This window comes from Trematomus bernacchii, unplaced genomic scaffold (genome assembly GCF_902827165.1).
Source record: "Trematomus bernacchii unplaced genomic scaffold, fTreBer1.1, whole genome shotgun sequence".
Lineage (NCBI taxonomy): Eukaryota > Metazoa > Chordata > Actinopteri > Perciformes > Nototheniidae > Trematomus > Trematomus bernacchii.
Genome location: NW_022987698.1, coordinates 14,192,435 through 14,210,464, shown reverse-complemented (window position 1 = coordinate 14,210,464; position 18,030 = coordinate 14,192,435). Strand labels below are relative to the sequence as shown.

The 18,030-nt window shown below is 41.3% G+C and overlaps 1 protein-coding gene across 3 annotated transcripts in view; it reads right to left on the bottom strand.

Annotated features, from left to right (window-relative positions):
* The window catches only part of cenpp (centromere protein P), a 119,240-nt gene that overhangs the window by 100,359 nt on the left and 851 nt on the right, over positions 1 to 18,030 (bottom strand). For 2 of the 3 annotated variants that reach the window (XM_034138681.1, XM_034138679.1), the window contains exons 2-5: positions 16,504 to 16,656; positions 16,172 to 16,326; positions 15,060 to 15,148; positions 10,274 to 10,362 (exon numbers count right to left, since the gene is read on the bottom strand). In XM_034138681.1, the coding sequence (XP_033994572.1) occupies positions 10,274 to 10,362; positions 15,060 to 15,148; positions 16,172 to 16,326; positions 16,504 to 16,655 (485 nt within the window). In that variant the 5' untranslated portion in view covers position 16,656. Of the gene's footprint in view, positions 1 to 10,273; positions 10,363 to 15,059; positions 15,149 to 16,171; positions 16,327 to 16,503; positions 16,675 to 18,030 lie in introns of all 3 variants that reach the window. The other variant, XM_034138680.1, reaches the window with a different exon arrangement.

Genomic DNA, 18,030 nt, shown 5'->3' with positions numbered 1-18,030 from the left:
CTGTGGTTATCAGGACAGACAATGCACCTGAGCATATAAACACAACAGCTACAGCAAAGAAAACAGGACTAGGACATCTTAACTTGGATCCATCATGAGTTATTAGATGCTCAGATGAATACTGATGAATTAAAGGACAAATGATTTGTTGCATGTTGAATTAAAAAATATATTTGTCAACTGCTCTGGTTATTAAAACAATATAGGGCACTTGTAAACGACAGCATTTGTGGTAAAATTACTGATTCTATGATGCACGTTGCTTCATCAGATTCTGAAATTTGCTTGAATATTTAAGCTGCAATGTCAGAAATAAAAAGTCACATGATGAATAGTTTTAAAAAACAACTATCCAACTGTATATGTTGGAAGTGCATGGTATTGTTTGGCAGTGTGAAAAGCAGTCAGGGTATGGCATAGTATCATTAACAGATTTATAATTTACAATCACAGATTTTCAGATGTTTTCAGACTGCCAACCAATTCCATGGTCTTTCATTAAAAGTAAACTGTTCATTCCCTCTTTGCCTATCTTTTAGGAATATCTTGTTTTTTACTTTAACATCACTAAACCTGGCTAAAAAACAACCTATGCGTTCATGCAGGACCCCCTTATCATTGTAAAAAGCTAAGTGATCATTAGTTCTCTGGCTTTTAAACTAAGTGGAGTCTATGAAACAAATAAAACATGACAACAACAAGTGTGCAGGTGAAATCCTCGAGGGCAGTGAGCACATGAACAGACCTCCACATGCGCTCAGCTCACCAGTTGGCACACTTATTTTCTGTTAATAAATGATAATGGAAGTAGGGCAGATTTATTCTTCAGTTTTTCCATCCTATCACAGATATATTAGATAGGTTGGCACCATTTTATATACAGTAAAAAAACTGAAACGTTGACTTTAAAGGTGGGGTAGGTCATTTTGGAGAAACCAGCTCAAGTGCGCTAGAATTTGAAAATACACAGCCGGAAAAAATCTGCCACTTCCTTACAGAGCCCCTCCTCCAACACACACGAACGTGCACATGACCAATGAGGGCACGAGATAAGTTTGTGCACAGATGGAAGGCTGACAGGCAGGTAGGCCATCCAGTTATTTTAACCAGGCCGGCGAAAATGATTGGTCGTGCTTTTTACAGTACTACGGCTTCCACAGATGACATTTTTTTATGGATTTTTTGTCAAAGCACTTAAGATATTCATTGCTATCGGGATGTTAAGAGCATTCCATGGAATATAACAAAAAGTGTATCTCGAGCCGGTTTCTCAAACGTACCTACCCCACCTTTAATTAAATGGCATATGTTAATAGATTTCCCATGTATAGACCAGGGGTCGGCAACCCTAGGCACGCATGCCACCATTGGCTCGCGGTACCGTAACCAGTGGAACACTAGGAATAAGTGTGCAAAATACAAAAATAATGATAAAAAAAAGGCAAATTACCAATTGCCAGAGCGCGTCACCCGTTACCTGCAGAAGGAAGCCATACACGCATCGCAGCGCAGAAGGATAATCTAGGGCAGTGGTTCTCAACTGGTGGGTCGCGACCCAAAAGAGGGTCGCGGACCCATTTGGAGATGTGTGAGTAAAAAAAAAAAATGTGTAAAAAATAAATAAATAATAATTAAAAAAGATTATTAAATATGTCGGGTAGTAATAGATTTATTTATTTTATTCTCAGAGTGTACCAGAATGCGTAGTTTATATGTTGTTGTTTTATGTTATACAGCTCAACTTTGATTCTAGAAACTTGATGACCATAATGAGATTAAACTTTTTTTATATAAGCAGTTAAGTTCTGTGAAGGGATATAAGGGATATATGCACTGTACTTAACTCTTTTTAAAATCGATTTCAGAGATTCAAAATGTTGGGTCGCGATTTATTGACGAAGGAAAAAAGTGGGTTCCGAGGCTGGACCAGTTGAGAACCACTGATCTAGGGCCCGCTCTCTTTAACTCCAGTCGACTTTCTGCTGCTTTCCTACATGGTGAAACGAGGACCAGCCGCTGTGTTTATTTCTCGGACGCAAGACAACGGCTCTGTCAGTGCCCGAGCCGAGTGAAAGAAATCTCCGCCGCACAGTGAACGGACTTTGCGCGCGCCTATAATCATTACCAAGAACGGTTCCATGTACGAGGTTTCGTGTCTTGGCAGATATAGGTTATTAGTGTGTGTTATCAACTTCATGTTGATCTTTTGTTTCCATTACTTTTATTTAATTTATTTAATTCAATCGTTTATTTGAAGAGGGACAGTGCACATTGATGAACATTTAAAACAAATAATGCTTTAAAAACGTAAACATGCCGGATTTTAGCTTTGAGCTAGTTTCCATCCGTAGTCCCTCACATACAACATTTAAACAACATTACATGTTGTGACGGACCGCTGAATCCGCCGTGTTTTAACTGTGCCAATCAGTGTTACCGCTTGTGGTTTTATTTATATATTTACCCGCATTGATTGTATTGTTTTGTTAGAATCTCTACCGCACGTTAAGTCAGTAAAGTTAAACTGTCACTTATCTGTTAACATTTTAGAACACGCCAGGTGAGCTCAAACTTCACCTGTCGGGTTCCTGAGTGATAATTGCACAGTTACTGCGCCTTTACGCGGTAGCGAGATTCTCTCTTTTCTTCCAGTTTTACAGTGCTTGTGTTAACTAAGTCTTAGGCCACATTTACACGAGAACAAAACGGCTTGTATCTGCATAGTTTCTCTTACGTATAGCCCTATTATTTACACGAGGCTGTAACAAACGGACCCCACAAACGATAACGGGTCACAAGGTGGATAGATTTGCAAACGAAACTCTCTGGGGGGTCAAACGAATCCGTGTAATGGCCTCTTTACGAATATTTCCTGAAAAAATAACGATAGCCCCACCTCTCCCCGCCTCTGCTGCTCACTGCTGTAGCATGGCCAGTAGCTACTGCTACTGACCATGCTACAGATGTTAGTACAACATCTACAGCTCGACCATGCTACAGATGTTAGTGCAAAATCTACAGCTCCTCTACCACAACCATCAGCAACAAGTGGACATGGAGAATTACATGAACTACTACATGTTGCTAAATCCACCGCGGGGCATAAACAGAAGGGTAGCCATGGCAACATTGCTCCGGGCTGCTCCGGGGTCTTCTTCGCTGCTTTTGGTGTATTTTGTGGCGGAAGTTACAGCGCCACTTACAGTCCCGGCATATGTACTACAGCGTGTCCAGCGGTCTCGTGTGGAAGTACAGCGCCACTTACAGTCCCGGCATATGTACTACAGCGTTTCCAGCGGTCTCGTTTGAACAGACACGTTAAATGAAACGAATGCATGTGAACGGAAGACTTTTTTGAAAACGCATACTGTGCATAAACGCAAACGTTCCCGTGTAAAAGCAGCCTTAGGCTGGTGCCCCACGGGAACGCATACGGCAAAACGCATAGGATTAACACAAACGCAATCGCCAAAAAGCTTCCGTCCACACGCAATATACACCGGATAGTGTCTGCCCACACGAGACAGCTCCGTTTAGATCCAACCGCTGGAAAAGCTGCAGTACATATGCCGAGCCTGTACGTGGCGCTGTAACTTCCTCCACAAAAGCAGCAAAGAAGCATGGTTGTCATGGCTGCACTTCTGTTTATTCTCCGCGGTGGGGGCCGAGAGAACCGGGCAGAATTTTTCGCCGGTCAACGTGTGTTAAAGTTTAAATCTTCCGGACAAAATTATAAAAGTGCCGGTCAAAGGTCTTCTTTGTTATTTATTGAGCTTTAAAACAAATGAATAACGACTCTATATAATGATATATAATAATAAAATATACGGAGCCTCTCTTTTTCCTCCCTCTCTTCTGACAGCGTCAGTGTCTGTCTTATGCAGCAGCTGATCCAGTAATGAGTGACCCGACAGTAAAAATAAACATATTTATAACTAGTTTAGGTAGTTTGAGAGGTAATTAAAATAGCTAAGGGTGATGATCTGACTTGAAGTGTGTGTTTTGCTCCCGCTGCATCACAGCGGGAGGAGCTGCGTGTCTCCGTCCTGTCAGATTAGACTTCACTCGCGTTTATGTCCATATCGAGATAAAGATAAATAATCTGAATTCAGTGTGCAGTGTACTTTTGCGGGGGTGAGCAGCAGAGGTGGGGGGAGGCAGGGCTATTGCGTCATCATTATCACAAAATGATCGTATAGAGGCGATCACACGGAGCCGTTGGACCCCCCAGAGCGCTCCGTTCCCAGATCTATCCACCTTTGGACCCGTTGTCGTTTGCGGGGTCCGTTTCTATCGTTTCGTTTCGGCCTTGTGTGGCAAAAAGGGCTATACGCAAGAGAAATATGCGGATACAACCCGTTTTCGTTCCCGTGGGGCTTGGGCCTTAGTCCCTGTGAAGCTGTACGCTGCTCTTTTCTTTATCAGTTAAAGGTCCAGAGCACATCAGAGAACTCAACTTGCCTGCCTGTTGTGTGATAAATTGGATGTGGATGTTTTCATATGGATGGGAGCATACTTGGTGCTCATGTTTCCGTTTGTTACATTTAATTCACCCATTTTGACATTTGCTGTTAACACATTGCACGTTTATTGCTGAAGATTGGGGCTTAATCATTATTAGTGATTAGTGATTTCAACTCAGATGTGAATGTTTTCATAAGGATGGCTGCTTTCTTTGAAATGTTGCCATGCACTTTGATGTAATAAAATTACAGGCCTGTTGGAAATGTTGATGTGATGTCATAATTGCACTTCTTGCAATCTTAATGTGGATTTGGCACACTGATTAACTTTTCTTTTTTTTTTTTTTTTTTTTTTTTTTTAAAATGGCACTTTAAAAAAGGTTGAAATCGAAAGGTGGAGGAATATGTTTTTATACTAACAGTGGCTGGTGTAACGACGTAATTGTGATTCTGTCACAACAACAACAAGCCCTGGTTCACAGCCAAACTGAGACAGCTCAGGTTGCAAAAGGAGGAGGCGTTCAGGAGTGGTGATAAGGCTAGATTTAGAGAGTCCAAGTACAGGTTTAGCAAGGCGGTGAGAGATGCTAAACGACTGTATTCTGAGAAACTACAACAAAGGTTCCCAGCTAATGACTCTGCATCTGTCTGGCGAGGCCTCACACAGGTCACAAACTACAAGCCTAAGGCCTCACACTCCATGAATGACCGACGCCTTGTTATGAAAACCTTTTAGCGTCTTGTCCTGTCCAACCTCAAAACCATCACGGACCCCCTCCTGGACCCCTGCAGATTGCCTCCAGAGCCAACAGGTCAGTAAACGATCCTGTCAACATGGCTCTTCACTGCCTCCTCCTCCACCTGGACACAGAAGGAACCTACGCCAGGTTCCTGTTTGTGGACTTCAGCTCTGCGTTCAACACCATCATCCCGGCTCTGCTGCAGGATCTCCCAGCTGCATGTGCTTGACTCCACCTGCTGGTGGATCACAGACTTCCTGTCCGACAGGAAGCAGCACGTGAGGCTGGGGAAACACGTCTCTGACCCCCAGACCATCAGCACTGGTTCCCCTCAAGGCTGCATTCTTTCCCCTCTGCTCTTCTCCCTGTACACCAACAGCTCCACCTCCACCTCCTGAACTTCCTGACGGGCAGACCCCAGGCAGTGCGGGTGGGAAATATCACATCCTCCACCCTGATTCTCAACACCGGTGCCCCTCAAGGCTGCGTGCTCAGCCCTCTCCTCTACTCCCTGTTCACCCACGACTGCGTGGCCACACACAGCTCCAACACCATCGTGAAGTTTGCTGATGACACGACCGTCATCGGCCAGATCACAGACGATGACGAGACGGCGTACAGAGAGGAGGTCGAAAACCTGACATCTTGGTGCCAGGAGAACAACCTCCATCTCAACATCAGTAAAACAAAGGAGCTGATTGTGGACTACAGGAAGCAGCAGGGAGAGGGACACGCCCCCATCGCCATCAATGGGACTACGGTGGAGAGAGTCAAAAGCTTCAGGTTCCTTGGGGTCCACATCACTGAGGACCTGACATGGTCTCTTCACACCACCACCATCACCAAGAAAGCTCGACAGCGGCTCTTCTTCCTCCGCAGGCTGAGGAGGTTCAAAATGGATCCCAGGATACTCTGCAACTTCTACAGGTGCACGATAGAGAGTATCCTCACTGGCAGCATGACGGCCTGGTACGGCAGCTGCACCGACCTCGATCGTAAGGCTTTACAGAGGGTGGTGAAAACTGCATAGCACATCACCAGGACGGAGCTGCCATCCATGGAGGACCTTTACTCCCAGCGGCTCAGGAAGAAATCACTACGGATTATCAAAGACCCCCATCACCCCAGCCACAAACTGTTCTTTCTGTTGCCGTCTGGCAGACGTTACCGCAGCATCCTGGCAAGGACAAGAAGATTCGGAGACAGTTTCTTCCCGCGGGCAGTGAGACTGTTAAAAAATTGAACTGTTGAAACAACATCAAACATTCATCTGCTACTCAGTAGTATGTATCTAATATCTAATATATATATATCATTCCAATAACTTGTATATAGACTCATACTGCACTATTCCACATCATAACTTTATTTCATTTTTATAACTATTATTATTTTTGTATTGCTCATGCTCTTATTGTTATTATGTTATGTTATTATGTTGCATTGTTGGAGAAGCCTGTGACATAAGATTTTCAACTGCATAATTACTCTGTAGCTATGTCAGATTGACAATAAAGAACCTTGAACCTTGAACCTTCCAGTCACCAGTCTGTCAAGCTACTGAAGTTCGCAGACGACACCACCCTCATCGGACTCATCTCTGGCGGGGACAAGTCTGCCTTCAGGTGGACCGAACATCTTGTGACCTGGTGCTCAACGCTCTCAAGACAGTGGAGATGGTTGTGGACTTTAGGAAGAACGCAGCCCCACCCGCCCCCATCACTCTGTGTGACTCCCCAGTAACTGCTGTGGAGTCTTTCTGCTTCCTGGGCACCATCATCGCCCAGGACCTCAAATGGGAGCAGAACATCAGCTGGTTACCAAAGATGATGATGGTGAACTTCTACACCTCCATCATCGAGTCCATCCTCACCTCCTCCATCACCATCTGGTATGCTGTAGCCACAGCCAAGGACAAAGGCTGCAGCGTGTCATCCGCTCTGCAGAGAGGGTGATCGGCTGCAATCTGCCATCCCTCCACGACCTGCACGCCTCCAGAACCCTGAGGCAGGCAGGGAAGATAGTGGCCGACCCCTCCCACCCTGGACACAAACTGTTCACCCCCCTCCCCTCTGGCTGCGCTCCATCAGGACCAAAACCTCTCGCAACCTGAACAGTCTCTTCCCCTCTGCTACCGGCCTCATTAACAAGGCCCGGCCCCCCCACTGACACTGACTTTTATCCACCCGATTTAATGCACACTTGTCATTCATAAAATGTGTAAATCGTGCACATGTTGCACATTTCTTCTCCACACTAACTATTTTAAATCAGCACAGCTATCGGCTTTAAATACGGTATATAGTATTTGTCGTATGTAAATATTGTTAATTTGCTATAATAGTCTTAAAAAGTTTTTTTAAATAGCTGTCAGTCTATTTTAATTTAATTTTGCTACGTATTCTTCTTTCCGTGTCTTGTATGCACCATGTATACCAAAGCAAATTTCTCGTATGTTTAAACCTACTTTCGGATTCTGATCAATGAAAGCACCAATTATTTTTACATTGATAAATGTCCTGCTCACTACATATCTTGATCCTTTTTTAAGAACTATAGCTGCATGATATATTGTTTTGGCATCAATATTGGGATGTGGGCATGGGTATAGTAACATTGCAGGACAAACAAAGTCAGAAATTAAATTACACAAATGCTACAACTTTTCTTTCTGGTTGATACTAAAAGAAAAACTTGCACAGTTCTCATTTTCCATGACTAATCTTAAAGAGGAGTCTGTCTGATGTAACATAATTTACTCTAATTTAACGGTTTGTGGATACACAGAGTTTCTGCCATTGAGCGACATGCAGGCTCTGCATGTTAACCAAAGCCACCAATCACAATCATTTTGATCAACAAACATAAAAGCAGCAGGCGCCGCTAGTCGTCCACCACAACCTAAAAATTAACCAGAGAAAACAGAGAAGAAGAAGAAGAAAAAGAAGAAGTATTAATCCCCCGAGGGGAAAATTCAGTTTTGAAGAAAGATTGGGATGCAAAAAGAAACACAACGCAAGTAGTATAGAAATATAACGGCTACAAAAAGGATAATGTTAAGTGTTCATTTAAAACATTTGTCAACCAATTATAGCAATTGTTTGTTTTTTAACTGAAATACTGTATCTTTCAAAATATATTACACTATATTCCACACAATACTTCTCACAGGGTTATCTGTTTGGCAGTTTGGTATCAACAAAATAAAAAACAACAGTTGAGAGAGATTGAGGACAAACAGGATATGAAATAGATCAGAGTGACAGATTATTTTACGAATGGCTTCCAGTTCAGTACAGGATACGACCTGTCCTTTATATACATTGTGAATTCTGTCTTCAAACTGAACATTTTAGAGATAAAATAAAAACAAGCCAGTTAAAAACGGATTTGATGATTAAAAGGGTGAAACAGAGATTATTTGCTGATTTATAATTTGTAATCCACTTGCTTTAACACAATGAATCATTTCCCCCTCTAGCGTAAAAAGCACCTGGTAGAAAATTAATGATTAATATTATTGCTGAGTAAACCTCCACAGACCAGACTGAGCCCAGATATTTTCATCAGTCACAGCTGGATGAGAACAGGTGTGACTAATGTTAATCATGGCTGTGCTCCAAATACAGGTGGGCGGGCCAGTGAGCCCAGTAAATGTGTGCCGTGAGAGAGGCTTATTGTTTGTGAGTAAAGAGCAGACTGAGAACAAGTACAAGTGTAACTGAGGGAGTTCAGCTGGACCACAGCCGTTTGCAGTTTCACATTTTCTACTTTAATAAACACTTCAACTAAAACAGGCAGCTTCATCCGGACAGGAATGATATCCAAAATTAAATATGGAGAGCTGGACTGAGCCAAACTGACAGCGTAAATAATTAACAACTCACTGGCCGCCAGGTTTCAGTCCAGAAACACCGGTCATAACGAACCAATTACGTTATCTATTTAAGTCAACTCGAAACAGATACCTAAATCACATTTGATTAACTTCAGTTTAGCAGACTTTATGCTCCACATGGCAAGGGATTTGCTCCCATTCAGCCACAAGAGCATTAGTGATGTCTAACACTGATACTGGCTAGGGCTGCACAATTTTGAAAAGAATAAACTGATTGCGATTATTTTGACTGTAATTGCACTTTTGACATGATTTGCGTTTTTAGAAGAATAATGATTAGTCACATTATTATTGAAATATATTATAAAATGATCATGTTGGGATTTCGTAAGAGCATATGTACCAAACATGGATTTTGGTTGTATATAATGTTTGACTTCTCTGCAGCACCACAATACTTTATTGATATATTGTCACTTTTTTTGCCTTAACCGAATATTGGGCATACTGCGATTTGGATATTGCATTAGTCTTTATAAAAACGCATTTATTCATGAGCCTGGGCATGTCATGATGTCTAAAATACAACTGAAAGCTTTAGAATCAAAGCTGGTGTGACAAACCTTTGTATCCCCTCCTCTGGCAGTGACAAACGCTGTTGAGGTGAGCATGTCTGTAGGTGGGATTCACGTTCACCCGCACGCAAAAATGTTTGTCCTTCTTGTTGCTTTCTTTTCTCCACTTGAGTGCTTTCTTTGAATGCCAAGTTTTTTTTTTTTTTTTTATCTGTGGAATCCACTTTTGTAACTTTTCTTGGTCAATTCTTAGGATTTCTTGTCTCCTAGCTGCTGCTCCATTACTAGTTGTCCCCTCTCTTCCAGGCCCCTTTGGCTTTATTGACTTAAAAAGCATCACCAGGGCATCAGCACAGGAAAGTTACACAATTCCCCTGGCGGCTCTTATCTTAAAAAGCATTTGGTGATCTTCATTGGAAAGGGCTTTCATGTGAAAGACATTTATTATTACACATGATGTTTTATCACATGCAAAGTCAGAAATTGTACATAAATGTGAGCATACCTTTAGTGATGCTTTTCACACAATTCCTTTGATTAATTCATACTGATTATTAGAAGTATTAACTAATTAATCACCAAGAGGTTGATCCCTCTGGTTATTCCAGATCATTGGAGATGATGAGGCAGAACTTGTACAGTGTTGTTAGTTCTTACCCAGAGAGGAAACTGCTAAATGTCTGCAGTTCGCTGGCATCGATCACCACATTCAGATCACTGATGGTCTTCTTCAATTGCTCACCCTTCTGCAGGAGAAAACACACCGTCAACTACTTCGTCGTTTTCTGTAAACCAGTCTGTTTGAGTGAGCTGGTACAGACAAAACAATTCCATAATCCATAGCGGATGATAGTTAAACTTCAATAAAAGCTGTACATCATAAGATTCATTATTTTAATACATTAAATACAAGCCACACTAGAAGATATATAAGAAATGTACAATATTGTATGCATTTTCTCTGTATGCTTAATTTTACAGTGGTTTTGGTTGTGAACTGTTGAAGTGGAATGCAGCTTTGTGTAGCACTTCTGCCCAAGAAAAATAACCCTGGGGCAAAATAAAGTAGATCTCATCTCATCTTCTTCTTACAAAGGCAGGCTTTACTCTAGGACTGTAGTATTTGTCTGCACTATTTTAAGCGTGGTGTACCTTATAAACTGCCCTAAACCAGAATGTGTGTTTTTTACATTTTCTCTTGTTTGTACCAATTAAACAAACAAGATACAATATTTGTATTAGTGATCTTTAGTGTCAGTTAGTACTGTATGTTTCTGAACTTTGGACAAAGAGCCAGCTTTTATTCTTAGTCTAATGCTAAGCTATGCTTAGCTAGGCTAACCGCATCCAGCTCTTTACTGAGACAGAGGGTGTTTCTCAATCGCGAGTACGCTTGCTTGGTAGCACATGTCTGCCGAGCATCTTGCTTCAGAAGCGAGTCAAGAATACTTCCTGCCATTCGGAAAACAAAGAGTGGAACAGGCTAGCAAGTGTGCAGGTGTGCGTCATATGAGAGGCCCCGCCTTACATCTTCCGCCACAGATTTGGGGAAATTGGTCCGTGCGCAAAGCATTGTGGGGATTTTAAGGCCGCGAAGTCTACTCATGTGCACACTCGATATTTCTCCAAACGGAGTACGCCGGGCTCGGTAGATTTCCAAGTATACTGGAGATTGGAACAGTACTTCGGCGGCACTCGATGACGTAGTATGCTTGAAATAGTGGCTCGGAAGCAGCTTTACTCGCGATTGAGAAACACCCAGAGACAGAAAAGGTTGAAATTTTCCTTTAAACATCCTTCTCCATTTTTTTGGAGCCATAAACGATATCAGTACAACATCTGTACAACACTAACATAACATTTTAATGTTACTGGAAGTTGAACTTGCTCACATCATGTTCAATAAAACAAAATGTATTAATGAAACTATAAAGAGGAAGAAAAAAAAAGAAAGTGTATGTTTATAAAATGACTGTTTCAAAAATGACAAAGCCAAATAAGGAATGTCTTTATCAAAACAAGATAAGACATAAGTAGATATACTATAATGTTTAATGATAGCCAGGGAGGAGGAGAGATTCAGAGAAACCAGCTGTTCTGGTGGCCCATCCAGGCAGAATAACAACCAGAAGACTGCTGGACCAACATAAAGCAGGTTTACAGATTTCCCTACAATAAAACAAAATTACTCCTGACTTTACATAACAGGATATTGGCTGCTTTTGAAGGTCACCCATCTTTTTTTAAATATGTGATGATCCAAAATGTGCTTCTGACTGGCCCAATGGGGAAATCTATCCTTTTTTTGGTTAAAGGTCCCATGTCATGGCCATTTCTACTGATCATAATTCCATTGTTGAGGTCTACTAGAATAGATTTATATTGTGCAATGTTCCAAACTCACATTGGTTTCTCATACAGCATCTCTGTATAGTATGTGGATTCACTCTCTGTCCTAAACGGCTTGTTGGAGCTCCTGCCCCCCCCCTCCCTATGAGCCCACTGTGCTCCGATTGGTCAGCCCACTATGTTCTGATGAGTCCACCACCGTTACAGCGGAACATCAGTGATTATGTGTTACAATGGCGTTTGTTAGCAACCAGAAAATGACACCAGTAATGACAAACAGATGAGAATGCTGCGTGGGGTCTGGGTGCCGTGTTGGCGGGACGTTGCGCGGCTCGCTGCTGCGAGGAGTGGACTGTGTGAGCTGGGTTCATTTCCTGCTTGCTGCGTGGGGTCTGCGAGACAGCGAGACATCGCGAATGGACGCGGGAAAGAGGGGGTGCTGAGGGGGTGCTGAGGGGGCTGCAGCATAGACAGGTCTTTTCTGTGTTAGAGTTGTACTCGCTACAGGGTGTACTTTGAGGGTTTTTGACTCTGCACACCGTTTGCATGCATAAAAACCTTCATAACACACAAGGGGACGGGTAACAACCGGAAAAGCATGACATGGGACCTTTAAAAATGTTAAGTACTTTGAGTTCACATTAAATGTCTTTTGAGATTTATAATCTTACAAAAAATGCGTACTTTGGTGAGACACTGATTTAGAAATCACAATTTCGCTAGTTGTTGTGACTGTAAAATATTATGTATAGCTGCTTGTGTTTAGACAACATTTAACGAAAGAAGGGTTCTGCAGAAAAACATGTTTATATTTCTCAAAGTAAGGTATAAATAAAAGGATTGTTTTTGCATTGTTACTGTAACTCGGGCATCATATTTCAAAGGATACCCAGCTCTAACTGGAGGAAATGGTACAACATATTTCTGGTGCACGAAACAATAAAAAAAAAAATGGCAGTTCTCTAATATTAACTTAGTCGGAGTGACAATAAAATGACAAACACCAGCTCCCAAATCGGAGGGTCGATTGTCAGTCCCTGGTCCCTACAGTCTAAATGTCTGAGTGTCTTTCGGCAAGATACTGAACCCCACATTTTCCCTGTAGTCATTGTGTGTGATTTCTTTAGAAGTCTTTTTGAGTTTGGATACAATTGCAGCTAAATGTAATCAGTGTTTGGAAGAGATGACCAGTTGTTATAGAGTGGCGAAGTCCCTCCCCTTCCGGTGGACCTCCATGGGACCTTATTTCGGAAAAATTATGTATTGAAGTCAATGGAGAGAGAAAGATTATCTTTCGATCCCGTTTGAATTGTGCCACGAATTACACATATGATGTTTGTCAATTTAAAAGATAATTTTGCAAGTCAAAAAAAAAAAAATGTGTCGTAAAACTGTGAAGTAACACATTTGTTTGTGTGAAACGCTCAATGAACTACATCTCTGGTCAACCACACACGTCACCAAGATGGCCGTCACTACTGTCTTGTCAACAAAACGATTGACTACCCTCACTATCACCACAATGAAACACGTCCTGAAGAATGTCATGCAAAGCTGCCTGCCTGCCTTCCTTTGATTCTCTCTGAACTGCCTGGTCGTTTTAATGTTTAATGTCAACCATTTGTGCAGATAGCATGAAGTAGAGAAGATCGCTAGCGTTAGCGTTAGCATTTCTCCCCCGGGCTTAAATTGTGTATTATAGAATGACCACACCGGTGACAGTACTCTTCAAAGGGTTCACGAAATATGACTACTACTCTTACTGTTTAACATGTTGGGTTACTTCATGTTACTTCATGTTAAGGCTAATAAAAATGACATGGCTGTAATGCTAACTAACGTGCTAGCTACTAGATAGGTAGCTAACTTGATCAAGCCACTCCTGGTCCTTTCATCAGACGGGAAGCAAAAGAACGAGCAAGACCCATTGCTGGTATGATAACAACCTGGTACTAAGCACACAGGCATCTTGTTAAAGTTATCTTATCTTAGCCAGCGCCATATAGATAGATTATATCTATATGGCGTTATCTTATCTTAGCTATCTCTATTTTAGTGGAGGAAAACAATTGTGACATCACTTACGCGACTCTGGGATTTGTAGTCTTTCTAGTTGCGTATTTTTCATAGTCTTATATTTCAACAGTTTTACGACAAACTGTGACTTTTTTGACATGGAAATGATTTTTTAAGATTGACAAACATCATATGTGTAATTCATGGCACAATTCAAACGGGATCGAAAGATAAGTTTTCTCTCTCCATTGACTTCAATACATTATTTTTCCGAAATAAGGTCCCATGGGGCGGAAGTAGATGGGCGTGACTTCGCCACTCTATTGTTGCCAGCAGCAGGATAAACCCAAATACTACTTGCCACAATTTCTTCTTCCAAGACAGATTGAATGACATTAAAGATGCAATTTCTTGTGCATTTTATCCCTGATCATTGTAAGTAGCTCTCTGTCGCCCTCTGATGGGTGGTTAATGACAGTGTGTTACTTGAACCCTTCACAAAACAGCTGGTCTTTTAGTATTTGTTGTGTGCAAATCTACAGATTTCTAGACCTACCACTCAGAAACAAATTATGCTTGATTCAAAATGAAGTGTCAATGAAAATAAAAGGCACCATCAATTAAAAGATCAATAGGCACTAAAGTGTATGTGCAAATAATACAAGTGTGTGAATGCATTAATGTCTTATTATTCACACAGGTCTAAACAAAAGTCTCTGAAATACTGATATCCGTGATAACCGGATAATATTTGGCACTAATAATAAGTATACTAGCCTAGTTACTGGAACAAAGATAAAGTTAGGATACACATAAATAAAAGAAATGGCTGAGGGAATTCTTTATCAGTCTTTTAACACTGAAAACAAAAGACAAGAATAGAGAGATATGGATTAAAACCACAAATACTAAGATGCAGTTTTTGTCTCCTTAACAGAAACTTTATGATTGAAAACATTCAGAAAAAATTAAAGATCCAATCAAATCAACTCCATTTGTCCGATGCCTTGGTGAGGGGGTAATGATGGCCACATCGTACCAGAGATTCTCTGTTTCTGCAAAAGATGACATGTCTCACCTTGACTGCAGAGAGCAGGAACTCCACCTGGAACACCAGATCAGAGCAGACACCCGATACACAGAGCTGCTGGATCAGCTTCTGCTCACCTATTAGATACAAACACACCAGTGTGAGTACATTATTACATAAGAGACCCATTTAAAAAAATTGCTCCGGGAGTTTTCTTGTAAATAAAACAAAACTTAAGTATACATCCTGTGTTTCTCATCAAAACATATTGTGCATGTCCTTAAGCTGTAACAAAAGTGGTGAATGCATTTTATTCTTCGAAATATTTCCCAAAGCATATGTTTTAAATATTTAAAATCTTGTATTGGTTAAACTCATGTTGACATTATAACATTCTACAGCTTTCCTCCCTTTATTTGTTTGCTATTTCTCTTGCCGTGTTATAGCTGCCATATGGGGATCAGTGTAATAGTGTAAACCAACAGGATGTGATTCACCATTGGTCAATAGAAAATTATTTTCAAAACATTGCTCGATAGCACTACTGGGGGTCAAATACTACACGGGGTACCTTTACATTTTCAAAATGTGTGGCCAGGATAATTATAATTATAAGACTTGGAACAAGGTACTAACCTCTAATAACACTTACTGTAAGGTAAAAAAAAAGTTGAAATAATTTACTGCACATATAGAACGTAATGTTCACATCATTTTTCTGATTCACTGATTAAAAGTGGGGTATGTAATTTATTTCAGAAACACTTTTTGTTATATTCCATGGAATGCTCTTAACATCCCGATAGCAATGAATATCTTAAATGCTTTGACAATAAATACATAAAAAAAATGTCATCTGTGGAAGCCGTAGCGCTGTAAAAAGCACAACCAATCATTTTAGCCGGCCCGGCTAAAATAACTGGATGGCCTACCTGCCTGTCAGCCTTCCATCTCGTGCACAAACTTATCTCGTGCCCTCATTGGTCATGTGCGCGTTCGTGTGTGTTGGAGGAGGGGCTCTGTAAGGAAGTGGCAGATTTTTTCCGGTTGTGTATTTTCAAATTCTAGCGCACTCGAGCTGGTTTCTCCAAAATTACATACCCCACCTTTAATCACTAAATCTATAAAAGGCTATTGTGTGGACAGCGTGGTGCTCATACTTTTTTTCAGAGTCTTTGTGGTGCAGCTTTTTAGACTGATGCCATTCATCCGTGTCTGCAGCTTCAGATCCTCCTCCATCTCCTCCACCTCCTCCTTCAGCCTGGACAGCACCTTCTCTTTCTCTGCTCCATGTTTCTGTCCACAGATATACGACCTGTTGGGACAGGTGACAGGCCATTCATTTACTGTCATGATGGTTGAGCACTTATTGAACATGTTCTACTTAATTTGATACTTCTGCAGCACCTAGGTATACTTGTATGTGGACAAATATTACAGTTTGAAAAGACTGTGAGAGAGATTTCAACTTTTAAAATAAAATGAAACTCACATTGCATCCTGCATATGTCCTCTGAAGTTGAACAATATGTCCTTGTGGTTGTCCTGCTGTTGCTGCTGCAAGTCTTCAACTTCAGCCTGGAGCTGCTCGATCTGGGTTTCCAGCACCTCCTCAATGTTCTCCTCGCTCATCTTCTCCATCATCCTGAAGGACAAACACAGACTGAATAAATACAAATCGTTTAGAACTTTCACTGGCTGAAGTTAGACCAATACATACAATACAATCGAAATGGCAAATAAGACCACTGTCACTAAATGACATTAGTATTGTAAAAAAATTCTGTGCTGACAAAATACAGAAAAAAGATTACATGAAGATAAAACACTTAAGAGTGAAAAGGATATCGTAAAAAATAGATCAATCTGCATTAAAATGTAAATCGTACAAGGTTATTTTACTTGCTTAAAAAAAGGGATATATCAAAGGGTTAAATACTCTAACAAATACAATACCTGTGTTTTTACTTCAGTTAAAGTTAAAAAGTATTAGCATAATGTATCTTGACTAACCATTATGCAAAATGGCTAATTTCAGAATAAACATAGCAGTACCTGGAAATACTTAAAGGGGACCTATCATGCAAAATGCACTTTTGTACGTCTTTTATACATGAATATGTGTCCCCGGTGTTCCAGGGAACTCACCAAGTGTCAGAAAACACAACCCTCTCTATTTTCCTCCATACCCAAATCTCTAAAAAAGGGGCTGCAACGGATCTGATAAAAACTGATCCAGATTTGAACACTTTACTGACGTCAGGAAAGTGGCGCTACGACTATTGGGCCAACTCCACCAATCAGGATGAGACAGCCACGGCCATTGCCGTTCGAAAGTGCTGGAGACGCTGTAGTACATATGCCAGGCCTATAAGTGGCGCTGTAGTCTGCCACAAAAGCAGCGAAGAAGACTTGGTTACCATGGTTACCCTTCTGTTTATTCTCCGCTGTGGCTTTCTTTCTCCCTCCCCGAGGCAAGCGTTTGCTCCCGCTGCTTTAATTCAATGCAATCCCTCCCCGTCGAGGCAAGCAATGTAATTCTCTCCGGTTAGTCCACCAGCAGATGACAAACACCCACCTCTCCGCCTCTTCCAAGGAACGAGGGGACCGTGCGGCAGAGTTTCAGTTTCAGTTACTTTCGCCGGTCAAGATGTCCGTTAAAGTTTAAATCTTCCGGACAAAATTAGAAAAGTGCCGGTCAAAGGTCTTCTTTGTTATTTATTGAGCTTTAAAACAAATGAATAACGACTCTATATAATAAAACACGGAGGACGGAGATCTCTTTTTCTCCCCCTCTTCTAACAGCCCAGCAGCTGATCAGAGCACGTCTCCCCTCTCCTGCAGGGGGGCGTGGTCAGCAGAATCAGACCCGTAGACAGCAAACAACACATAGCGAAATGAGGCATGGCTAAAATGCATGATCTGTTTGGTATTTCGAAAACAGAAACGTATAAATATACCTTATATAGGTATGGCCCTACAATATATCATTTAAATATAGCATGATAGGTTTCCTTTA